The sequence below is a fragment of the Pygoscelis adeliae genome, unplaced genomic scaffold (assembly GCF_000699105.1).
Source record: "Pygoscelis adeliae isolate BGI_AS28 unplaced genomic scaffold, ASM69910v1 Scaffold68, whole genome shotgun sequence".
In the NCBI taxonomy this organism is placed as follows: domain Eukaryota; kingdom Metazoa; phylum Chordata; class Aves; order Sphenisciformes; family Spheniscidae; genus Pygoscelis; species Pygoscelis adeliae.
In genome coordinates this window covers 60129-86799 of record NW_008825501.1, presented here as the reverse complement: position 1 = coordinate 86799, position 26671 = coordinate 60129, and the positions used below count along the sequence as shown (strand labels likewise).

General features: G+C 45.1%; 1 protein-coding gene across 1 annotated transcript in view; it reads left to right on the top strand.

Annotated features, from left to right (window-relative positions):
* SETBP1 (SET binding protein 1) overlaps positions 1 to 26671 on the top strand; it is a gene marked incomplete at its 3' end in the record, with an annotated part of 168749 nt that overhangs the window by 87376 nt on the left and 54702 nt on the right. Inside the window, 1 exon segment of the mRNA XM_009331554.1 lies at positions 16778 to 16849. Within this exon segment, the coding sequence (XP_009329829.1) occupies positions 16778 to 16849 (72 nt within the window).

Genomic DNA, 26671 nt, shown 5'->3' with positions numbered 1-26671 from the left:
TCTTTTTTCTGTGTTCAGGCTGCTGAAGCAACCAGCTAAAAAATTAAGAAGCATCTTTGTGGCTCCAGCTATGATGTGGGCTGGGGCACATACATGTTAATCCCGTAGTGACATGCCTTTCCTATCACGTGTAAGAGAGTGTCTCGGTCACGCTGCCAAAGAGACACCCTGTCAAACAGAAATAAGTTCGCACAAACAGCTGTAAAGTTGGGAAATTCCTATTGTTTTGATGCTTGCAGTCTAAAGATCTTTCTTATTGCAGCAGCTCCGGTGGTGTGGGCATCTGTGGTGTTCTCATCTACAGCTGGGCTAGTTGTCCTGGGCTTCCTTTCTCGCCAATGGAAAGAAATAGGTAACTCCAGTGAGATCCACTTATTTCAGACATCATCTGTGTTAGGAGGAGAGGAATCACTATATTGCGCTGAAAGTGTGTATATCTATACATATGTACACACGTGAGATGATATACATCTGGATGGCCATGTAAGCATCACCATATGGGATGTATGCGCATTTAGACTTATATAAATAGAAATTATATTTCGCAGTGGTACAATGCAGAGCAGCGGCAGAACCCCAGCCTTTTTTGTGAGGCAAATGTAAGAAAAAGACGTATTTGCTGACAAACACACGAGAAAACTCCGTGTTTACACACACGCACACAGCGCCAAGCACATCGGTGGTGCTCATCAAGCAAAGGCGGCCGCACACATCTGCGTTCGCTCCTATACAACCACTTTATTTCCTTTTGAATAACAAGGAGGCTCCCCCTGCCTTCCCTGGAGCTGCGGGCTCCGTTTCTGACAATGCACAACCGCGTTGCTCGTTGGAGTGCCTGTCATTAAGCAATGCGCTGATTATTCTGGCAGCTCCGCTACTCAAGTCCCCGTGGACGGAGTCAGACATGGAGAGAATTGAATTTTGCCAAGGACGGGGCTAAAGGTCGTTCCATGCAGTGGACAGCTGTGTCTAGTCAAATCGAAACTATTGCTCCAAGTGTTACCAACAGAATAGCTGATAGCTCTGTTGTCAGTTCATTTACACTTGCATCCTGTTACAAATTAAACTGAAACTGTGGTGTGCAGAAGGAGCGGAAAGTCGGTTTTCTACCAAGTAACAATTCCTTATATCACCAATTTCCAAGTGCAGCCATTAGACATCATTGCTAGGGGTTTTCATGATTTTCAGCAGTGGAGATTTAGGGTCCTGATTTTCTGCTGTGGGCAAAATTCTCATTAGCACCTGCTCTCATCTTCTAATCCCATAGGTTGAAAAGGAAATGCAAAGCTCTCGTAACTGGCCTCTTTTCTCAGCTCTGCTCACAAAGAATAACGTAAAGTACAGAATTGTTCCTTGACTTCTCCCACTTTCCAAGTTTTCTTTTTTTTTCTTTTTCCTTTTTCTGTTTTTCTTTTTCTTTTTTCTTTTTTTTTCTTCTTTTTTTTTTTCTCAGTCAGGATATTTGAATTCAGACAGGAGGAAAACTATGAAATACCTTGATTCTGCTACAAACTCTTCTGCATGGAGGTAGGGTGTAACAGCAAAAGCAGCTTAGCAGCGAGGCTTATATGCCAGTGTTCATCTCAGCCCAGCACAGCATCTTCCCCTGAACCCACTCCTAAGCCATCAGTGGGCCAGAAAATGTGTTCTAGGCAGAAACACAGCCTCTCCCAGGATCCTCAATGGGTCCTAGCGACTAAGCTGAAAGCCTGGGACTTGATCACATTTGGAATAAACTTGCCCAAAAACATCAATGCTAATTAGCTCGTGTTATGAATGGATTAAGCGAGACACCAGCTGCAACGGGGCATTTTGATTTGGGTTGCGGCTCGGTAATTAGATGCACATAAGCTGGCTGGGGAGCTGTCAGTCAGCAAGCAGCAGTTTCCTTTGCAGTGTAAGGAAGAAGAGCTTTTTTGTGTCCCATCATCTGTTTTGCTGTGAACCTTTGGGTGATGTACCAGTGATCAAACACAGCGTTGAGCGTGAACCGAAATCCTCCCCTGAGCCACAGCCATGTGACTCGGTGACTTCAGAACTTCGCTCCTTGTGTAGCTGAGCAACGTTATTTTATTTATAGTGCAAAATGCTCCTTGTATTGTGGCTGTTAATGTTAACACCATCCTTCCCTTTGATCCGTGCCAGCCCTCCCCTGTTTTCTTATCCATTGGTGCTTGGAATGGAGTTTGGGGGAATATGTGTTCGATGCTGTCATGAAATTGCCTAGAACAACACTGATGATAGAAAATTATACAAAATTGAAATTGTATATGAGTGAATGTGTGCGACTCTGGTGGTGTGGGCATCTGTGGTGTTCTCATCTACAGCTGGGCTAGTTTTCCTGGGCTTCCTTTCTCACCAATGGGGAGAAATAGATAACTCCAGTGAGATCCACCTATTTCAGACATCATCTGTGTTAGGAGGAGAGGAATCACTATGGGGAGTCCCTGGTGATCTGTTTGAATGAAGTTGTCTGGTTTTTAGACTATTTTTAATAGATGAGTCAGGAGGTAAATCCTGCTTTTCCTCCCAAATCTGGAGCTTGCATGAGAGTAAAATAACCAGACAGCAACTTTCTTTAATGTGGGGAAAGGCAGAAAGTAAAAAGGCAGCTTGACTGCTCCTGACATAGAGCCTTTATCAGCTCCATAAATAAAGGGCATATGCATGTAATGGCTGACTGCATCTCAGATTGCAATACCAATGTTTTAAAAGCCTGCTGACGGAGCATCTGCTTATTTCATTACTCCTCCAATGTCTTTGCAGGTAAGTCATGCATTATATAGTACCATCTCTAGCAATGCATGACCGGAGGGGACAGTCTGTAAAAATTCTGGATGGTCCATCGCTTTTCCTTTCCTTCCAGGAGAGAGAAACATAAGGAATGATGTATTCAGTTAATAGGCAGAATTTGCGAAGTAAAAACCTATTTGCAGTGAACTAGGATTTGCATTTTTTTAAAGAAAGGAGAACAACTCTATCTTGTTATTATGTGAGCTGGCTGCATGCACAGCAGAGCAAAGATCACTTTCAGTAAACTCCTGCTCAGAAAACATACTGAGGGTCTCAGTCAGGTGAAAAAGAAAGCGTCATGCTTTACTGGAAAACAGATACAGTGGTGAGTTACAAGAGCTTATGGTGAGCCTTGACATTGCAACAGCATTTTGAGGAGCCCAGGTGCAAACTCAGCCTGGCCCTGACCACAGACTAGCCTGTCTTGTGTTATCCTCAGTAGCGTGGCACAGGAGGCTCACAGTAGTCCCACTGAAGTAAGTTTCCCTTTAGGAGCAGAATTTGGTCCAGAGTTTGTAAAATACAGGTCATGGGAGAAGGAGAGCAAACTATCTCCCCGCATGGGTTTTTCAATGGGCAGGTTCACGTTAACCTTGTGCTGTGTCCCGTTGCCATGCATTGCAAATGCTTCCTTTGGTTGTTGTTAACTAAAAATGCTGGATCTCAGTGCCTTGGGTTTTTAAGCAGTGTTTGCACTCAGTAAGAGCTGATTTTCTCAGGCACAAATTCCTGCTCACCTGCACGGCATTGACTTGGCTCAGCGTCCATAATTCACCATCCTCAAGCACCCAGACATGTAGACCCAAGGATGTCCACTGGCTTTCCTTGCAATTCTCCTCCCTTCCCTGGCCATGTGCTTTTGAGCCAATATCCTGTAGCAGAATGAGCTTGCTGTGTTTCTTTGGGTACCTACTGGGCTTGTTTATAGAAGACGACCCAATCCAAAAGTTGTATTGTCACTGAAGAAAGAGGCCTGAAGAGGGGATCCGTAGTACTATGTAACACTGTGGTGATTCAATATTGAGCAATAAGACATATTGACCAATCTACATATATATTCATATCTGTTGTAGGTCTTTATTCGGTCAGAGATAGTAAAAAGTTATTAGCCATTGAGCTGCTTATGTGAAATGAATTTCTGGGCCTCTGTCCAGTAGTTCATAACCTCATCCATTCCATATGCGCACAAATAATTTTTAAAAACTGCTTCTGGATCCAGCAGATGTAACGGGGATGAACATGATAAAGAGCCATGAAAGTGGTGTTCAATTCTGGAGTACACGAGGAGGTAGGCATCAAAAGAGTTTTAGCTTTATAGGCTTTCCTAATTAGCATCTGTAGCTGAGGAAATACCGTAAGACATTTTCCACAAGTATTCATTAGCTGTTGGGTTTTTATAAGCTTGGTTAGACTTTGTACACTTTCTCCCACCATCCCGTCGTGTTTGCTCTTGACAAATATTCCAGCAAACATGTTTGCGAGCAGGAGTGTTTGTGGAAGCTGCAAATACTGGAGAATATTCCTGAATAGTGCCTTTAATATTCCCACTGGAAACCTGCTTCTAGGGATCGTAATGTCCTTCTGTTCAGGAGACAAACATCGCCATGTCATACAGACATTTAACAGATCATGAATTGGGAATAGATCAAGAAGAGGTTTTAGAAAAGAATTTCAAATACGTATTTTTAGGCAAACAGCAATCTGCTAATAGCTCACAAATCAACACACTGTATATGTCAAATGCCTGTCTCTTCTGTAGTGCCCCATTTCTGGGATTTAAGGTCACCAAGAAATTTTGAAAGCAAAACCAAATATTTTATTTGCTATTCTCCTCAATTTCAACCTGTGGAAGAAAAGAGGTGTTTAAAAAAAAAAATATTTAAAAAATCTGGTCTGTTTAGAATAGCTTCCATAACATTGTTTCTTATTGACCGATCTCTAAATAAGAGACTCTTGCTCTTGACTCCCACTTAGATGAATGATTTCTAAGGCTTTTCTTTTTGTGACAGCGATGAATTGGTCGATGTTTGTATTAAGCTTTCCTAAGTGCACTATTAAATGGGCAAAACTTCAACAATAAACAGGCTGACTGGCTCAGTGATAAATTGAAAAGAGGGGGAGGTGTGTATTTTTAGACAGAAGAATCATCATGGAAATTGTCTGATTGCCATGCATTTGGAGAAAGGCTACGTGGAAAAATGCTTCAAATAGGTACCAGACATTAGCTGCTTTTAAATCAACGAGATTGTGCTTTGGAAAAAAAATACTCATCTCGTCAATGCCTATCTTGTCCTAAGGCTCGCCTAGGATCTAAGCATTCCTGATAATGTTGGAAGCAAAACCTTTAGGCTTTCTTTAAAAATCCTCTAAGTTCCTCTTGTCATCATGACTTGCAAGCAGGCTTGAATATTTTACCTTTCCTCTACATGAGAAAAAGATAAGGGCAATTAAAGATTCAAAGAAAAGGAGAGGAACCCTCCTGGACCTTTGTATTTTTTTGTCCAGAGTTGGTGTTATTAGTAAAAACCCAGTAAGGACAACTGAATTCCCAATTTTCGCTCCTGGTTGCAGTGTCAGAGGATCATATCTGTGAGTGATTGTTTCAGGTGAGGGCAGATGGCATATTCATGGTGTTTCTGTCCAACAGTAAGTGGGACTTAAGTTCTTTCTATGGGTAGAAGTTCAACCCTTTGTGTTTTCAGCCTGTCAGACATCAGGGCACGCTGGCAGTCCCAAGTGATAATTATAAGGTTCAGAAGTTGCCAGGCACATCACCACATCCATCGAAAGCCTTGCATTATTGAGCTGAAGGTGAGGTTCAGGGTCTAGAGTGGCTTCCCAGCTCCGCCGCTGGCTGGCTCCGACCCTCGCCAAACCTGCACCTCTTCTCCGAGCTGTGCAAATGAGATAGTAGTATCTGTCTCACAGGGGGTGTTAAGAAGCTTAATTCATTAGTGTTTACAAAGTGTTTCTAGATCCTCAGATGGAAGGCTCTATAAACAGACAAAGTATTACTAATTACCAGCTTATACTGAATTGTAAAGTGAAAATAAAGATCGCTGGAGGAAAGAGAAGGTGAATTTTCTGATGAGCTGCATCAGTCTAGTGGCTTTAAGTTAAACAGTTTAGCAGTTTGATTTCCCGTTACCATCATCTTAAAAATCTCCAGTCTTTTCTATAGGTGTAATATTTGGCCTCCAGTTTACTTTGGGGAAAATCACGGCATATCTGAGTCTGCAAGTCAGGCCTCCTGTACTAAAGAATAAATCATAGGCTTAATCCGGGTAATCATTCCTGAATGTATACCATGAAGTTACATTACTTTAAATGGAATTAATCCTGATTTACAGAATATGACTTTCAGTGGTGCTGTTCAATTTACACCAAAATATATTAGAAAAACCATCTTGCACATCTTTACGGCTGAGGAACACACCATGGTACTAATGTTCAGAGCATTTCAAAGCATATGGGTGGGTTTTTTTTGTTTGTATGGTTTAGTTTCATGGGTTTTGTCCTCTTCATTCAGCCCTGGCAGGAAAAAACAGACTGGTTTATTCAGTCTTTTCCACTTTCTGAATTTCCTGCAATACCACAGCGATGTCGTGCTTGGGTTCCTAGTTAACTTTTTGTTGGCGTTCTGGAAGGTATCAGGAATCGGAATAAGTTGGGTAACTTGTGTTGTTTGTATTTATAAGTTGTGTTATTTATATGCATTTTTCTGCCAAGCCTGATTCTTTAGGACCAAGCTCTGTAATAGGTTTCTTCAAAAATTAATCATAGAAATGGAAAGAAACGTAGTGCTCTTTCACTCTTTAAAATACACCACATTTTATTTTTTTTTCAAACCACACTGTTAAAAATGTAGTGGATAACCATTTCCCACTTGGCCCCCAAAGGGTGAAATCCTCATCTGGTATAAATTGGCGTAGCTCTATTCAAATCAGAGCGACTACATTAATTCACTCCAGCTGAGGCTCCAGCCCTTAAAACACCAGCGAGGAGAGCGAGTTTTGCACAGGATGGATTTTTGGGCTGGGTGGAAGGTTTTGCTGTGTAACTTAGTTATGTGTCCAGGCTCAGGGCTGTGGGAAACTGTCTATTTGACATCTGCAGCATACGCAGCAAATGCTTTGGCAGTTCGAGTTAATGCCTTTTGAATTCGCAGGTTGTTTACTTTCAGCTTGAATGTGGATTTGCTTTCAGCCTCAATGGGAAATCTAACATAAGAAGTAATAGGACCAGCCATCTGTCCGAAAGGGTATGAGAATTCCTGGTTTTGAACCAATAATGGAGATCAGGAATAAGTTCACTCCCTGTGTAATCTCTGGCAAATTATTGACGTGCTCCTTGGATTTCCGACCCGGGACCTAATCCCTCTGGTGCAGTGTGAGCAAGCGTAGACTTAGGAGATCAGACCCGTAAAATGAACGTGGTCAACATCCCTTTCCACTGGTCGCTTCTATAAACAAGTGTTGTTCCAGCCCTTTCTTCCTCCGCTCTGATTTACAACCCATTTTGGCATATAAACCGTGCACCTGTGAAGCGGTCTGCTCCATCGTCGCTGAAGCCTGTGATCTCGGGGGAGTGGTAAACAACACGAGTGAATGGGAACCCCCATCTCTCGCCAGCGTTTCCTGCAAGTAAATATCAATCCATGTGGTAGTCATAAGCAGAGAATGGTGTAATAACTAGATAGATTGGGTCACTTTTTCAAAAAAGCTCAGGGCCAGATTTCTCAACCGTTCAGCACTCTTGAAAGGGTCCAGATTTTTTACTTTCTTTCTTTCAAGCCAAAAGTTAAAGCCATCCCTCCCTCCCACCATCTAAATGAAGAAGCTGCACAAGAGCCAAGTTTTGACAAAAATGATCAGCATCCTGCAGCATTTAGCAGGACACAATGAACAGATTTTGCAAAGAGAACAACACATGATGGGTGATGGAGCTTCTCCCGATTCACGCATGTGGACACGAATGGGGACTTTGGCCTCCTGTACCTGTCTTGGTCACCCACAAGAAGTGCCATCAGCTTCAGTGAGAAAATGCTTAGACTATATGTAATGCGCTGTCTAGAAGGCTGTGCCCTTGTTTTGGAAACCTGGGTAGTATAAACTCTTGGTCACACTTTTTCCACTGACTTCGTCTGTTGTTTCTGTTGACTTGGATTGAGTTATTCTGATTTGTACCAGCTAAAGACCCAAGTCTTGGTCTCCAAACCACTTGGATGAGCTGAAGAGCGTTGCTTGAGTAATTAATAAATAACAGGAAAGGTAGGAAAAAAGACTACAAGAAATAAATCAGGAAGAACATCATCTGGTCTTTAACAGCAAAACATTCATTCTTTACTACATGTAGAGTAAATGTATGTGCTTTTAACCTTCCCAAGGTGAGTAGTCCAGGGACATAGGATATCTGGCAACATCCTTAAAAGCACACTGGTCTGATTCTGGTCTGCCTTACACACTGAGGAACATTACTTGAGATATCCTGGTGTAAATCCAGCCAGAGATCAAAACCAGCCCTGCAACAGCCTTTGTTTGTCCAGAGGACTTAAGCAAAACATACCACTTTCATCCCAACAGCACCATCCCCGGGCTATTTTACCTCAATTACACTCTGATTTAAGAAAACTGGAGGGCACCGGATCATGTTCAAACTGTTTTCTTTCTTCCTTCTCTGTCAAATTAGGGCTACTACAGATCTGATGAGTTTCTAGATTGGGTGGGGAAACAAGACTCTCTTCTAAGTCCTTATTTTGTTTATTGATTCAATAGTATTTACTGACTAATAACCACCCAAGGCTAACAGGCTTATTTGAACTGGGAATGCTGTGATCTCGCATCTTATCTATGGGAAGAATAGCCAGCTTACAGGTAAGTAGTCTGCTTATGGTGGGAGAATTCAGGGCTTGTAGTCCTTTCTTAGGGAAGCCAGCTTGTTTTCCTGCCAATTTTCAGGGAGTCTTCTTTTCTTTTGAAGTTTTCCATACAATCATAACACTGTTTTTCCTTATTTCCCTCGTATGTGTGCAGTCATGAGAACAGGATGGCTTGAAATTAAATAAGCACAGTCCAACCTTCAAGTCAAAGACTTTGTGGTTTTGGGTTTTGCTTGGAACCAGAAGCAGAAGAGCCAAAACACTGCATTAGAGGAGGAGGAGGAGAAGAAGAAGAAGAAGAAGAAGAAGAAGAAGAAAAAGAAGAAGAAGAAAAAGAAGAAGAAGAAAAAAAGAAGAAGAAGAAGAAGAAGAACGCTGTTTTCGTGGTATTTTTGGCATGGGCGACTGCTCTGAGAGATACTGGAAATCATGCAACAAGGGTCTGTTCTTAAGACACTCCCAGCCCTGCTCTGAAGGTTGAGGGCTTTAGATAAGCATCTGCGTGTGGGGAACTTTATCCAAAACAAACCACCCAACCTTTTGTAGTTCATCCGTCACTAATAGTGATTTCCCTCTCTGCATCTCTCCCCATGCACTTGCGCACGCACACAAGTTCTTCGAGGCATCCTAAAAGCTTTTCCCTGCCGGTACATTTTAATTGCCTCTTAAGCAAAATTTTCTCCTCGGTGAAGAAAAAGAAGAACGCAATGAAGTGCCCTGTGCTGCCTGAAGGATTTCCTCTCCTCAACCTCACCACACACATCGGGATCGCTTTCCTCCCCCTTCTCCTTTGCCACATCTTCTCCATGTTTTGCACGATTGTTTTCTTTCTTTTCCAGCCTGGAAAAAAACAACATTCCCCCCCCTGCCCCCCCCGCTCCCCCCCGGCAGCATGGGTGACAGAGACGGAGAAATCAGCACAGTGTCAGCAAGAGTTTAGCCCCGCAGCTGGGACCTGAACTTTCAGCGCTGGGTCACTGCACTAAAGCAAGCCAGATTGATACAAAGTGCTTGCTCATCCTGGGAAGGGAAGCATCAGAAGCCAGTTGATAAAAATCTTTAGGCACCATCTATTGTGAGCTTACAGCACTGAAGGTTGAGTTTTTCCTGGGAAGGATCACCGCGGAGTGTATATTTACTGTCGTAACCCCCAAAATGATACAACATTCAGATGCTCACTGCACTGGGGGGATATAGCGTAGGGGCAGTGTAGATTTTTGAGCTGTTGAAACTGGAGATGGAGCACGTGGACTCAATGTGCTGTGTACTGTGTGAAGTTTTCAGCTCTGAAGACCTGAACGATCATTTCTGCCAAGATTTAATGTGCTTAGAAAGAGGATGCTAAAATATTCTTTCCCACTCCAGTTTGCAACTGAGAACTTGTTAGTCTGTAATATCTTTTATTTATAGCGCCTTTTGACTCAAAGGATCTGCAAGTGCCTCTAGCTGGGAGTCACTTCAATGAGCTACAGATACCTCCGGGCGGGGATGCTTCTCTGTGGGGGCCTCTGACTGAGGTTTCAGGGTCTGCTTTGCCATGGACACGTGTGAGGGACCCAGTCTGCCTTGCCAAATGCCAGCACTTGGTACTAAAGCCTGGAGGGAAGGGCAGAAACCCACCCTAAGCCTGAGGAATAGCAAAGGGAGAAAACAGATGTGTAAACCAGCTGGGAGAGAGGATTTGGATGGACACTGGCTGACTTTGGAAGCAGACATTGGGAGGAACCATTGCCAACACTGGATGACATCCTTATGCAAAGGGCCTGGGACAGTGAAGCCACAACTCAGAAGAGGGGATTTGGTGGACCTACTTGGATATTGCTTCATCCAACACAGTCACCCCCAGCTGTGACTATGGCCTGGAGGAAGTTCCAACGTGGATCTTGTGCAGGGTACACGTCCCAGTGGCAGAGGTGCTCCTAAGGGCACCGGCCGGAGGCTCAGTTTAAGTATGCAAACGCACACGTCCCTTAATGAGTGCAGTCACAGCAGGGCATCTGCTTATTTTAAGTCCACTTCAGTGCCTGCCCATCAGCTGCTCCACACGCAGCAGCTGGCATCAGCCGAAGGACCAGTTCCTCCATGTGGCTCCTGGCAGCTAGAGGGTGTCATCCAGCCCTCCACTTTCCTCCTGCGTTATACGTGCAGGCTAGGGAAGCAAAAGTCAGACCAACTGACGGGTTTACGATTCCAGCCTGAGATTTCTGCTTCATCCACAGCCAGGCGAGATTTTGCCAAGATACATATTAGGCAGCTGCTCAGGACACTGCTGTTTTGTCTGTACCACCCCGAGCATGCTGGCTGGCTGGCTGTTTCCCGGTCTGTCTCAGCGACCCCGCTTTTGAGCCGGTTGTTCTGCTATTCCCCGGGGTGGCCAGAGCGTGTTCGGCGAGAACCAGCCTTTTCCTGGCACTTTTGCCAGCCCCCCTGAGGGACTCGTTGCCACAGGGAGCGGAGGCATCGAGCCTGAGACACAGTGAGTGCCCATCTGTTTCACCACCCTCTAACTCCTGTGGCTTCCAAGGAGCCCCTCCTGATGTGTCTCAGTGGTCAAGGGCGTCCAACCAGGCTCATAAAAAGCCCCACAGACATGAGTGGCTGCTTACAGGGCCATTCTCTGCTCTGGGTCTCCAGCTTGGCTTGCACTCGTGCCATCATGCTAAAATCCTCAACGCATCTTCTCTCCTCCACCCATACCCCTCCCAAGCCATCCCCAGCATCAGCATCAACATTTTTTTTTTTTTTCTCCAAATCTCTTTCCTCCAGGCACCAGAGAAAGTGCATTTTACACCACTTTATCTCCGTCATGCATATGTCAGTGTTTCAAACTCCAGTTTAATTGGAGTCACGTCGCTGGCTGAAAGTTGGCTCTCTTGGGTCCTTTCCATGGAGAATATGCATTTTGCCTCAACCTTTCTCTACCTCCCAACGAAACCTGTCTCCTCCCTCCTTCGTGGAGGGAGCTGGGGCTTGCACATGCTGGCATGCACAAGGGTCATGCTGCCAGCTTTTAGGGCATCTCTCACTCTCTCCTTCTTCCTCTGAGAAGAGCATACATATTTTGTGTGTACATATGGGGGTTTTTTTTCCCCCTTCTTGGTCCATTGAGTGTTATATCACCTTTCGCTCCCTTTGGTGCTCCTTCCACATGTGCTGCTTTGGATTTGTGGGTGGGAGTGGGAGGGAGCCCCTCTATGGACAAGCTAAGAGGGAAAAAGGGAAGAAAAAAAACCTAAAAAGAAAAAAAAAAAAGGGAATAAATATTTGGGAGGAGGGCGTTTAAGAGGATAGAAAAACAAATCAAAGCTAGTGCCAGGCTGGAACCGGCAGCTGGTTGCCAGCGCAGCAGGCTGAGAAGTTGTTGGTGGAAGCACTCAGTGCCATGTTTGGGTTGCTTAAAAAAATACACCCTCCCTCCCTCCCTCCCTCTTCTGCCTCTGTTTTTCTTCTGGCCCCACAAGCAGGAGGAGGAATTTGGTTGCCAAAAACAGGCTTGCAGGAAGTTTGTATTTACAGCAGTGCCAAGGGATGCAAGAGGAGTATGTCCTGCCCCGTGACATGTGTGACATGTGTGTGTGCACATGCGTGTGCGCCCGTGAGCAGTGCAGCTCGCCTGAGCTTGGGCAGCTGTGAGCTGGATTGGACCTGCCAGGCGTGTGGTGGGTGCAGTGGCTCTCCGCTCCGAGGAGATGCCAGTGCATTGGCAACCATGGCAGGGTTTTTTTTTGCCGATGTGAGGGGAGGAGGTGGGAGGGCTGAGGATGGAGCAGAAAGGGGGGTGGGGGGGGTGGACCCAGGGCAGGGTTTTTTTTTGCGGATGTGGGGGGAGGAGGTGGGAGGGCTGAGGATGGAGCAGAAAGGGGGGTGGGGGGGGTGGAAGGTTGTAACGCTTGGCTGGAAAAATTTAGAGGAGTACAAAGGAGTGAGCGATGAAAAGGGGTGGTGGGAGGGGGGGAAAGGAGGCTGTGAACTGGCTGCTGTGGAGGTGGGAAGAGATTTATGTTTGCTGAATGGGTCTGGTTGGCAATGGGCTGGGAGGGTGCGGGGTGCCACAGGCGAGGTGGGGGGTGCCATGGGGAGGCTGATGGCCCCGGCGGCGAAGCGGTAGGGCTTTATTTTCTTCCTTTCTTTCCTCCTCCCTCCACTGGGCGCTCGGAGGAGAAGGCAAGACAAAAAGCTGAACCGGTGCCAAGAAGGAGCTGCAGCGACTCGAAAATGGCACTCTGCGCCGCACTAATATTTCGAAGCTGGGCTGCGCTGGAGAGCAGCGAAACGTGCCGGGAATGAGAATGGCCGCGGCCGCGGGGCCGCTGGCTGGGCTCAGGGGTGTTCTCCCGCCTCTCCGCTTCCCCTTCGCCTTTTAAACGTGACCCTCTTCTCCCCCATCATCCGCCCCCAGTGATATTTAGGCATTCTGGGAAAAAGAGGGGACCCTTGCTGGGGACTCGGGGTAGAGAGGGAACAGAAGAGGGCCAGCCCCTTGCACCCTGGGGCTGGTGCAGCGTGGGAAGTGCCTGGCAGAAATGGTCTGCTTGTAGCCGGTCTCTAGCCCATGTGTGTCTGTTACGATGCTCGCTGGAAATATAAGCAGAGAAGGAGCGAGTGTGCTCATCCCCTCCTGCCATCTCCGTATTGAGGAGGGATTTTTATTTTTAAAATTTTCTTCCTAGGGAGGAAGAGAAGACTTGATTCCCAGGGAGTTTTCTGATTGTTTTCCTGTTGCCACTCCTTCCCCTCCTCCTCGCTGTCCTCCTCCTCCTCTCTCCATACCCATAAAGCTGCTCTTGTGGCTCTGTATCCTGATGCAAGGTTACTTGTAGGACACAAATCTCTGCAAGGTGCAGCATCTCCTGCGTCGGTGTGCCCCTCTGTTTCTCATTTGCTGGGGGACGAGGCAACTTCCAGGCGGCTCCACAGCTCAGCTGAACTGGTTAATGCAGTATCGGTGCTTCGATTGCAAAAGCTCCTTCCTGCAAAGCCTGCCTGGATAAAACAGACAAAAAAAAATCATATACGACTGAAACTTCAACAGCAATTAAGAAGGTTAATTAATTTGCAAGGGATGAGCTGGAGTTTTGCTGTGATTTTTGTCTGAAAGAAAAGGTTTTGCCCTGTGTTTGTCCCTCTTCCCTCCATTCACAGGCTAGGAAGAGGTACATGAAAGTACCTTTTTCTTTTTATATAGGGTTTTGATTTTGAAAAAAATCTTTTTAAAATTGTTACCAGCACAAACATTCTTGTAGTAGTCCAATAGTTGAAGCTGAATGGAAAGATCTTCCACCACACACACACACAGATATTCCTCTCTGGATCGCACTGGCATTTGGATCTGAAGTTTTAGGTTAGCTTTACAGAAACTGGAGACTGGAGAAAGAGAAAACCCCTGCCTTTGGGTTTGAAAATGGGTCCAGATCCTGTTTGAACAACATTTTTAGCACTCACACAGCCAGCAGGTCAAGTTCAAGGAGACCTTTCCGAAGCACGGGTAGAGGCTCATTACCTTACTGCATCTCAGAAGCTTGTGGGTTGTTGTGTTGTTAGCTTGGCCCAGTTTGTAGTCCCAGGCGTGGGATGATCCCGTGACCCATCTCTCACCTGAAAACCATGCCCTAGTATATATCCAAACCACTTCAAACCTCACCTTTGGTTTCAGGCACATGGGCCTGGTTTTGGAGCACCTAATTCTGCTCGGGTAATGCTTTTTGGAAATACCGTGATAAATAGTGGGGAATTTAGGGAGACTTAAATGTGTTTTCCAGCCTGCTCTCCTCACCCTCTTCTTCTCACAGCTCCTCGCATATCAATGGTCCTTCCTCTCTGGAGGATCAAAATATCAGTCCCAAATTAAGGGTCCTAGGAGGTGCACTCATTTCTGAGGTGATGCTAGCAGGCCTTGTATGAAGTAGGACGTCTGCAGCAACCGATCTCTCACCCTTCCTCCTCTCAGTTGTGCCTTGAACCATGTAGTTGCTGCAGCTCAACTTCATATTGCACAGAAGAGATGTTGTTGTCTCTTCTTGTGTTTTTCTCTTTGTCACAAGTGAGGGGTATGTAGTGCTTGGCCCAGGAAACCTTGGACAGGGTGAAGAAACCATGGCAAATGACAACAAGAAGGTTGGCCAAGTAACTTGGAGTAACCTGTGTGCCATTGTACGTTCCACTAGATCCCGCCTGTTCTTCGTGAATAAAGTATACACATAAAAATACATGGGTCTGTACGCACACATGTGCTTGCTGTTCGCTTTTCAGTTGCCTCTTTGACTTAATCAGATGAGTTGTGTATTTAAGCTACCACCCTCACCAAGGACACACACCATGCAGACCTCGCCTGAATTTCCCAACAGTCTTTGTTGATAGTTTTGGCTGCAGCTGCACCTCTTTCGCTGGCCACAACCTCCTCTTTTTAAGCTGAGATCCCTGACCATGGGATGCCAAGCTACAAAAAAGTGCCAGGAGCAGGGATTAAAGCCCACATCAAAGTGAGCAGAGGAGACCCTGGTGGCTGTCCTAACCTGCCATACACCTGCACAGTGCATGGCTCACACTTTTAGATGTGGAGCCAGCTTGTGCTTACTACTGATTTAAACCTCTTAATACTTCAGTTACCAAAAAACAGTTCCCAACAGATTTATAGAGAGGATCCCAAAGATACGGACAAATATTAATGTGGACCAACAGCATCCATGTGCACAAAGTAGCAATGTGGTGTTTGTTATTCGGGAAGGTAAACTGAGGACAGTGAATGAAGAGACCTTCCTAAACCTTTATATTTCAGAGTGCAGACCTCTTTCATTTCCTCGATATCTTAACAATGCTCTGGAGTAAGGGAGTTTGTTCGTCTTGGGACAAAAATGTTACTCTTGTACTTTCCAAGTGGTCCAAGTAAGCCATCTGGGCAGCTTGGTCATACTTCCCAAGAAGCATTGCAAGGCATTGACAAGGCAGCTGAATGTCTTTGTCTTTATTTCTCCCTGTATCAAAGTGTCTTTGGATGTATTTCCCTGAAACATGATGTCTCATGAATCTCAAATCCGTCAAATCCCTCATCCTTTTAACACTTTATAATGAGAAATGTTGTCTGCTTGGAGTTGTTAGGAGATGACTTGTGTCTAGATGGGTTAAGCCGGAGGACTCTTCCAAGGCTATCTTCCACCCCTTTTCCCCACACCTTCCCCACTCTCAGTCTTTTATTTTTTTGGGCCGGTAACCTCACATTTCTGTAATCTAAATGTGCAAATGCTTTGCAGTCACGGTCCAGTAGCTGGGTTAATCTCAGACCCCTGGAGTGGCAGATGGCTGATTTGTTGCTGATTCCAGTTACAGAGAATCGTGCCACCTATTATCTTCGCACAGGCTGCTGCTTAAAAGGATGCCTTGGGCAAAATCAGTGAAAAGCAAAGCAAAGCAAACACTCTCTGATCTGCATCACCACAGGTGAAAATGTAAAATATTTCACCTTTGTGTGAAGGGTTCGAGAGGTGGACAAAGAGAGGAGAGGAGGCAGGAGGGGAAGAAGGGGAGAGGAAGATCTCATTTTCGTACCTGAATTGCAGAAGCACAGGGCAGAGCAAGTTTGCTGCAGTCATGATGTTGAATCACAAGCACTTATCCTGTTTTAAATGGTTTTGCAATGTGGCAATCCTTGGCTTCAGCTCCCTGTTTTAACTCTTAAACAAAGCAGGCTGGTTGGCATCCTGTGACACCTTCCTGCTCTTCCTGAGCCTTTCTGACACGGGTTGTCATAGGAATCCATGGCACCACTCCCTGCTGCCATGGTTCATTGCGTGCCCTGCGGCTGCTGGGGAAAGCCGTGATGGCCCCATGGTGCTGCCATGCTTACCAGGGCTACTTGGGAGGAGAAACCTACACATCTGTGTGGATTATGGAGAAGCCTGGGGGACCTTCCAAAACTGAGCGGGGCTGAGGGTGAACCCCAGCACAGGGTGCTCAGAGGGCCCTGGCTGGCAGGTGGTGGCGGGCATGCAGAACGATGTAATGAAATGGAGAAGGGCAGAGCAAAACTTTGGATGCTTGTGACCATTTTCTGCACAGTCATTCCCACAATCAAGGTTTTCTCTTTTTTCTTTGCTCTGGGAAACGCCACAGAGTCAGATGAAGAGTTTGGGAAGAGAGTGTGGGTTCCCTGTGCAGAGTCCAGTGACGAAATCTGTGAACAAGGTAAGAACAAGGGGTTATGGCTGTGAAAGTTTTTGTTTCTTCCTTTTCCCCTTCCAAACCCATTATTGCAGTGTTAGACACGAAATTTAGGATGTGCATAGCACAGAAACTGATATTCCAAGCCCTAAGCGAAAGAGTCTAAAAAGATCAAGCTAAATAGGGCTTCTTTTTAATGCATGCCATTATGATGGTTTGGGGTTTAGAACAGTTTGTATTGTATCCAAATGATCTATGTGTGAATAATTGTTACCAACCTCCTGACACCAGGACCTAATTAGGAAGTAAGAGCCTTAAATAGGCCATTTGCGTAGTGAGCTTCCATATGTCTCCTTGCGCAATTTATTTGCTTCACTCCATTGAGATATAATGAGAATGAAACTCCTAGAACTGCCTTTGACTCTGAGGCCCTCCTCTTCATCTCCTCTGCAGTTATAGCCCACTATTAAGAAGATAATATCTATTTCCCTTTGTTCAGAAAGAAAAAGCTACTGTACTGCTACTCTTATTCCAGATTGCCCAAGTTTCTCTATTTCTGAGTTTCCAACGGAAATAGAATGAGAAATGCCAAAACAACCTGCAGCCTAAGAAAGATGTAATGCTGTCAGAGAAAGCACAAAGAAGGTTAAGATAGGATGATCTTGAAGGAGTACTACTTACCGTATCTATCTCAAAACCCTGCTGAAAAACAATGTTGTGGTATTTCAGTCAATGTATAGATGCAATTTGAGGAACTCAATGTATAGATGCAATCTGAAGAGCGCTGTGTTGGTTCTGTTTGGCTTTCTTCCTGCTAGGATGTGAGGAAGGGGGAAAGGTTAGTACAAGGCTGCCTGAGTTTTGTCTTAGTTTTGAATATTTAGCTCAGCCTGGATCAACATGCTCTCTGGGGCTCTCTGTTCATGTTATGTTGCAGAGCATTGTCTTCAAATATGGTTTGAGAAGATACCCTTTATTTCTAAACACCTCATACACACATGACTCTATCCCATGCTTCAAGTGTCCTGCTTCCTTCTTTTACTCCCATGAACCCAAAGTCAGCAAAACTTAAATGTATGATTGAGTACCATTTTCTACCGGGATGAACTTTAATGAGCACTCAAGGTTTTGCTTTTGTTTCCCCCCAAATCAGGGCCTTATTTAGTTTCCCAGTGAAAGACAGTTCCACTTGCAATGATTTTGTTTATGATAATTCACTTGCATGTTCCCTTCCAGGAATTGTCATTGCCTTCCAGAAGGGAGGTTAGTGCTGGTCTCCTCGCAGTGATAATTATAATCAGACCTGTCAGCCTTCACACAGTCTACGCTTATCACTTGCATTTAGGAGGATTTTTCCTGAAGCCTATTACCAGTGCTGCTTCTTAGGGAAAAATAGTCATGATTTTTTCTGCTAATCTTTGATGGCTCTCAGCTTTGAAAGCATGGAGAGGAGCAAAATGACTGCCAGTTGCAGTTAAAGAAACTGTCTGTTGGTTCTGGTGTAGAGCTCTGCATCTGGAGAGCCAGGGAGCAGGCGGATAGTCTGGGAAATGCTGAGGGGTTTAATTTTGTTGTGACATCTCTTCAGGTGTGCGGGAGATGCAAAACAGGGCTTTTTCCAATGGTAATGCTCACAGAAACTAGCTCTGCACACCCACTAGATGAGGGCTTCAGGTGGCAGGTGGTTGTTGGCAGTGGTACCCTCTCTCCCTGCTGTTTTGGGCAGCGATCTGTGGTTTTGCCCATGTTCAACGGCTTGGATGCAGAGTGGCCAGAGAAGGGGCTGCGGTCAATGCTGGAGGCGACGGCTGGCATCCAGGGATGGGCGCAGTGTGGGACCAATGCACCCACTGCCACCAGCACACCGCAGTACAGCGGTGACCAACTGGACAATGTGGTGGTGTTGGGTAGGATATGGTTCGGTGTTTTATTCATCCCAGGATGTTTGAAAATTGTCCACCCTAGTGTTATTCACTGGGAAACACATTGCGCCATTTACTAGATTTCCCCCCATTTTCACTCCATTATTCCTATTGATATGCTAATAAGCCCCCTTTCTTTGCTTTTTGCTTTTTGCTAACTTAAAAAAAAAAAGTAATTTTTACTTGCATTAGTCTAAATGAGTGATGTATCTTTCAGTCCCTCCTATGTTATCACCGTGCTCTTTGCATGTTCTCAGAGATTTGGGTCCCTTGGTTTTGGCAGAATTTGAGGATTGTCAGCACTTTATAGCTTTTGTAGCAAAGGAAAAGGTGGGAGAGTGGGAACTCTCGCGTTCTCTGCAGCTATATATATACAATGTGCAGGGATATGATTTGCCTTTGTTTTATTTAAATTCACTGGCAACTAGAGATTTATTTATCAGGTGTCACTCCCTGAAGGAAGATAAATGTCATATAGCAAAGACTTCATCTATTATACAAACAGATTTGAAAGCTTTGCTATTGCATTCCTCTGCCTGCTGCACGGAGTAAAATTGCCTTCGGCTGAACAGAGACAGAGTGATACTTAGCGGTAGCATCTTATGACCTTTTGATCAGCTGAGATCTCAAGCCATATTAGTGGACAGATTATGATGTGATGGAAAGAGGGCCAGGAATAGCCTTTTTATCATGAGATCCTTCCTATGAATATCCCTCTTCGGTATATTCAGGTGGTTAATCACTAGGGCCAGGACAATCATTTGAAAACAAGGGAGCGAAATACCAGTACAGGCAATCCAAATACACTCGGGTTTGCCAACTACAGTTGGATATCACAGCTTACAGTTTCTCCCTAATATTCTCCTACCCTCCTGTTTCTATCAAGGCTGTGGGTGACCTTGCAATATTTCCAACTACTAATAACCCCATTTTGGCAGAAAGTTCTACACAAAATGGACCCTGAGTCCTTGGACCACAGGGGAGCTGCAGTCCCCGACTCAAAGGTACACACATGGTGAATATGGATATCTGACTGCAAAGGGGAACATTCACATGGAAATGTCTCTGTGCCATTTTTGAGATAACAGTGATGCTTAAACCTATTTCAACCCTTTTTAGGAAAAAAATGCAGGTTTTAAAAAATGCATAGCCCTGATAGTGTTTTTCTTTTTTACGGAGCAAAACAGAAACAAGAACAACATTTACATTGATCTTACCTACCTGCCTGTACAGGGTTACTCCTTAAACTTTGCTGTAGGTTTAAATTAGCCTCCTTTTTATCTTAATGGCCTATATGAATCTTCAACCTCCTTAATAATTGGGCATAAAGGAACTTTTTTTCATTTCTGACTCTGCACGTCAGTAATGGTTGTGCCAAAGTTTGATCTGGCTGCTGTGACCACTTTTAGAAGGCAGGAAGGATGGACACGTGTTCATGAAGTCCGATGTAAAAGCATTTGGGTCTGTCTGAGCATGAGCGCATGCCCAGGCAGCCCATGCTGGTTATGGAGCACGCAGCACAGCCGTGTACACCTTAGCACCAGGGGTATCCGAGTTGTACACATTTTGTTTCCTCTTGAAGCCAAACAAGCTGCTCATTTTCCTGATGGGAAGAGGGAGAAGGGCTGGCCGTGTGCGAATACCAAACTGCTGTCAGTGTAGTGGGGATGCTGATGCATCAGGTCTGGAGAACAATAGCTGCCACAGCCCTATGGAAACTCTTTGAAACTGAGAAGGTTATGGAGGTGGAGGAAATGCACAGCAGGACACCGTCTCCTCTTATCTCCCCCAGCCTCTTCAATCAGGTGCCTGCTGGGCTTCCCACTCCTCCTGCCTTTTGCACTAGATCATAGGATCATAAGGTATTAGATTCTGCTGGCATGAAGTCATCCGCCATCCTCCTGGCATTATAGCTTCCTGAGTCAGGGAGCCGCCACAAAATGCTGAGGTTGCGAGCCCACATGGTGCTTCTAGCTGCAGCTGCCAGGGCCACAGAGGTGTCCAAATAAGAGCTGGGTGGAGACACCAGCTGCCTGACACAAGTCTCCACCACCTTTTCTTTGGGAGAAGCAGGCACTGCAAAGGGTGGATGGCAGCCTTGGTGCTGTCAGTTCGCCAAGAAAGTGCCATTGCCGAAATACAGCTGCCTCACTATAAGGTGCTCCCTCCCGAGCTCCATCTGCAAACCACAAGTCGCTTGCTGCACGGGTGATGCCTACAGACAAACACTGTAAGCGTCACAAGCGAAACCGTTCAAAGGGGTGGGTTTCTCTGAACATCTCCCATCTGAGAGTAAGAGCTTCTGATGACAGCTTTGAAACCTTTTCACTGAGAGGGCTTTGTGGTGTGTGTGGTGAAGTGGGTGTAGGTACGAAATGTTTCCCCTGCCTCCTTCCACTGCATCGTAGTGCTTGAGTCCCTGTGGGGTGTAGGCTTTGTGGTGTGTGTGGTGAAGTGGGTGTAGGTACGAAATGTTTCCCCTGCCTCCTTCCACTGCATCGTAGTGCTTGAGTCCCTGTGGGGTGTAGGAGGGTGCCCAGATTTGGGCGACACCGTACAAAGATCTTCCCTCTTGGTGTGGGATTTAATTAATGCTGCTGTGCCTTCTGCCAGATGGTCCCTGCCCTGATATAGTCAGTTCTTCTCAAAGTAAAGTGCTTGTGTTCAGCTTCTTGTAGCTCAGAGGGACCCATGAAAACAGACTCGCTTTGCCTCGGGCAGCTCAGCAGAGAAATTCCTGTGGGACATGTTATGGTCCTCCAGTGTAGCATGGTTAGAGCCTATGGCAACTGCTTGAGGTGGAATGCTTTTTTGGGGGTATGCAATTTAAAGTTGCAAATGATGAAGATGTAGTATCAGGCAGATGACAGTGGTGTGGGAAGGGAAAAAGAGGACAGTGGTTTGTTTATGAAGTTAAGCTGCCCATGTAGAACTTTGTCATTTTAAACACATAACATCTGGTTCCTTGCAATTTTATTCTTAGACTGCAGACAGCAGTAATCTACAGTTTCTCACTGAGTGAGAGTGATATCATGAACCAGAAAAAGATTATTGTTATAACCAAACTTAGAGCCATACAACTCCCTTCTCCTCGCTGGAAAGAGGTGATCTTGGGCAGGAAAAGGTGAAGAAGTGCGTATGTCACACCAGTGTCTTAGGCTGCATCTATCTTAAGCAAGTTAAGCAGTATCTGGGAATGTCATGGCATGGGAGTGTGACTGGGTATACTCAAACTACTAGACCAGTCCTTGGCACGCTTTTGGTCCACGACAACTAGCAAACTCCTAAATCATTCATAAGCATGGATCAGGGTTCATTCCAGTGAGCCGTTTGCATTTAGCTGCTGCATTAGAGAAGCTAAGACATGGTTGCGAGCAGAGATACGAACCATTCTGTGCCAGTTGGCCTCAATGCCTGGGAATATTTCTGGGCACATTTAATTTACTGGTGGCTGAAGAGGCTCAGGCTCAGCTGAGAAACTGGACTCCATCATCCTAAACTCCATTTGTCTGCAGTGGGAGAGAGACGGCAGCCACCGTCAGAGGCTGATTCAGCCTCCCTTGGTCCTGACCTCTTCAAAACAAAGATGGCAGCTGAGCCTACAGGGTCCAACACGCTGATAGGGAAAAGGCTATATTATCCCAGAAAAAGGCTATGTATAGTACAGGTGTATTTCCTGCATATTTACTAGTCACCTCCCCTGCCTCTCTGAGCTGAGATTAAAAGAGTTTTAAGCCATTCAGTTGTTCTTTCCTGCAACAGCGAGTGCCACGAGTTATTTTTCTTCACAGAAAGTATTTCTTTTTTCCTCACCATAGGAAGGCTCCTTTTTCAAAAGGTTCCAGTCATAAGACTGGTGCTCTGTACAATTTCCTTTTGATGGTTTGGTGGTTGATAGTTAAATGTGTCCATAGGAGACAATTGTAAATTTATAGATAATAAAACAGCTCATGGAAGGATATAGCATTATGTCTTTTGAATCTAAGGAAACCCTTTGTTTGATAAAGAAAGTTCTATTTCAAGTTTGCCCTATCAATATATATATACACATATACTTTTTCACACTGAAGCAAAAACCTAGGTGAAAAAAATAACTTTGACTCGACTACTGCAACCAAAGTGTAATGTTTTATCATCTTTTCTTTCACTGAAATCTGTTCATGCTCAAAGTGATCTGATATAATACACATTTAAACACATTAAAAAAAAAAAATTCACTTCAAGAATACCTCAAGTGTTTGGTCACAGTGGGGATGAAATTATTGATGTAACTTGGCACATATTTGGAAACATGACCTTAATCTGCAAGTTTCAGTGAAGAAGGTATTTTCTCCGGGTATTTCAGTAACTCAGATAAGTAAATTATATTTTTGACATGTTAAAGATGTTCCATCTTAGACAAAGGAAGCAATATCCCAGTTGTGTCACTGAAACTCAATGCCCTCTGTTGCTTGTTAACAACTGCACATTTATTGTTTCAGTGTCCCAGTTCGCTATCAAGTATCAATGCACTGCTACATACCAAATAATCAATAGTTCTGTCAGTTGAGTATGCCCTAGAAATACAATATTACTGTTAATATTGATCCACACAGCAGAAATCAAGGCATGAAACTTTACAGGCATTACTTGCTAGCACCCTGGCTTTTACTTGCAGAGCAACCGGCTTGAAAATCGCTACGGCGTGCTGTCCCCCAGGGACCAATGTTTTCTGCACACCCTCCGCCTGTGTATAATAATGAGTACGAACATAAACGCAATAGTATCAGTGCACATGCAACCTGCAGATACGGTGCATATAGTTTCATTTCAACCTTCTGCGGTTTCTGGGTGCAGAAAACCAGCTGCAAAGAGCGCTGGTAAAATCAAGCTGCATCAGCTCTGGTCTCTTCCTCTAACGGTGCAGTGGAGCAGCTTGGCTGGCCAAACTAATCAACGTCCCGGTGTGCTCTTCTTCATGGGAAGAGTGAGATGGGCTACAGATGGATGGCTTGAGACCTCTGGCAGCCTTCTTCAAGCATTGTGAGCAATGTCGTTAATGAAGATTCGTGCGGTTTGCTTGCAGAGGTGACTTCAGGCTCAAGTTATCGGTCAGGAGGAAAAAAGCCCTGCAACATCGAAGTGCGGTGGTAGTGTCAAGAGCATGCATTCTTTGCTCTCCTGCCCCCCCACACTGCCATGTTGCCTTGGCAGGAAGAAAATGTGGTTCTCCCCATTCCCACATGTGCCTTCACACACACCCCTGTGAGTTTGGCGGTCTTTGCCGTATCTGTAATGGCTTTGCAATGAAGCTGTGAATGAAAGTTTGGCAGAGTGATTTAACAATTGTCAGTCTTGCCAGAAACAGCCCAGAATTTCATTAACTAAGATATAGGCATGATTTCCTATAAGCTCTTTTCAGATCTTACTAGATCCAGATAGATTAAATCAGTATTTTATCTATGTCCCACCAAAATTAGTTGGCACATTATTCTTCATATAGGAATACTATATCTCTGGTCTCTTGTATTTGAGCAGCAGCTGCACTATAAGATGTTACCATCACTGACAGTGTTTCCTTAATAAGTGGTTCTACTTCAGTAATAAGAGTTCTGGGGAGAAAGTAACCTGAACATGAGCAGAGCATAACCTCAGTGAGGATAAGCAAGGAGATGTAGGCATTTGGGAGAGGGGAGTGGCTCCACCATGCCACCATGGCTGGGAAAAGGTGCAGGACAATGATGGAAGGGTAAAAACAGGAGCCTCAGATGACTGGAAGGAGTTCATGAGAGCCCCTACAGAGGTGAGAGAGGAAAACAGCTTTCCTTACACATGCTTTAGGAAGAAGGAATCAGGAAAAATGGTACCCTCTGCAGTGCCTCGCTCCCGTCACTGGCAAGGTGGCTTCATCTTTGATTCAGTGTAGTCAGGACCTGCTGTGCTTGCAGACGGTATCAGGCAGAAGGGTAAGGTATGAACGGAGCAGGCTGGTAGTAACAAAGAGCCACTTGCACAAAGCCCACTGAAATCACTGGGAAGACACCCAGAGGCTCCTTTTTCTTGAGGCCCCCCCTGCCACAAGAGCCTTCCTTGCTGTGTGGCGGAGGGAGGGGCAGCACCCCAGCCCATGCGGCTCCTGACATGGTGCCATCTGAACCTTGAGTGACTCACTCTGCTAACATGGTCCCGCACTCAGCTGTCCCGCAGGGTCTGAGAAACTTCCCACAGCATGTGAAGGAACGTGACTGACGGTGGTCAGGGTCCTCCCATCAGTGGGAGGCATGTGTGCCGCAGGGTGTCAGCCTTGGGGTTTTTTTTTAATGACATATTATCAGCTTAGTTTTGTCTTCCGGGTGACCTTCACCCACATCATCAGGGGTCCCCTTGCTGCCAAAGAGCAAATTCATCAGCCTTATCCTTCATCTGAGAGCTTCAGCTTATCTCCTGCATGGCAAGCCATTTAGCACCTGGGAGATGAAGCTCAAGACAATGTCTTGGGAAGTTTATGTGAGGAACAAGAGACGTGTATTATCTCTTACTGGGAGGAAGCAAGGTCAGGTTTGATGTGCTCAGTGCAGTCTGCGTTGCAGGGGAGATGCAATGCAAGGCTCTGTATCTACTGGCATTTCCTAAGACCCGACTTCATATCAAAGATTACATTTCAATACCCTTTCAGAGGGAAGAAACAAAAATCAGCCAGGAGCAGGTATGACTTACAGCTCAGGGTTGCTACTGTGCAAGAACATGGAGTTAGAGCTGAAGTTGTCATCAGCTGTGGCTGTGTACTATCAACAAAAGGAGGTGATGCCATGGTTGCACGCTCTTCAAAACATTTCTCCCTCCAGCAGTATCACCTCTTCTCTGTAGAGCCTCAGCAGCTTACTTCAGCTGCTTCAACTGAAACCACAAATGATGTCATGATATTTTTTTTCATTGGATGGTGAGTGAATGGCCATTTCTGCCCTTATCTCCTCTTTTAGATAAAATGCCCCCAAATGCCGTCATTGAAGTTCAGAGGTCATTGGTGACTTTAAAATCCTCTCCAATTGCCTTGGATCAAAACCAAATGAAATAAAAATCAATGTTGCAGTCAAGAGGCCAAGACACCAAAAATGATGTGTCCAATGCAAGCAGCCTGCTGGTTTCAGAGTGTTTCTGGCAGCCATCTGCTTGTTTGAATTTGAGGATGTGACGCTTTTAAAAGTCAGAGAAAAAAAAATGCGCTCGACCACAGTCTTCAGATATTTTACTTGATAACAAGACTCTCTTTTTTGTGCCCATTTTCTTGCAGCCTCAAGAATGTCCTGTTTTGCAATCATACTGTCAGCAGGTGTTCATGGCACTGAAATACCACAATGTGTAATTCTCTAATTTAAAAAAAAAAATCTTCCGAAGCCTCAAAACATTTTCTCCTCACCCCTCTTCATGAATGAGCAACAGACTAGAGTGTGTTATTAAAACTCAATAGCCACTATTATTAGTTACATGGTTAATGATTGGCCCTTTTTAGCCAAAAAGATACATCTTTTTTATGCTACTCCTATTTCAACTCTGTGGTCTCAGCCTTGTCCTGTGTAACAAAGAAACCAGTCCTTTTATGGATGGTGTTAACCGAGACACCAGTGACCGAATCACATTTAAGAGCTAAATTCCTCTTTTATTCTCAAAGGTGGTCAGGATCAAAGCACCGTGAGGCTGAGGCTGGAGAAACTTGAACTCCTGGTGTATCCTTCCTGTGAACAAATAAAGACATTATAGATTCCCCTGCTGCCGATGTGACCCCTTTAATCAGCAGCATGTCCACAGTTAAGAAGATTATATTGTTGTAGTCCATAAAAATCCCTGCTGCGGTTGGAGCATCATAAAGCAAATATATTATTGTTCTTGGCCCAAAGATTGTATGACATTAGAAGGTGAAGATGGGAGTCGAAGGGTTGGCAGATAC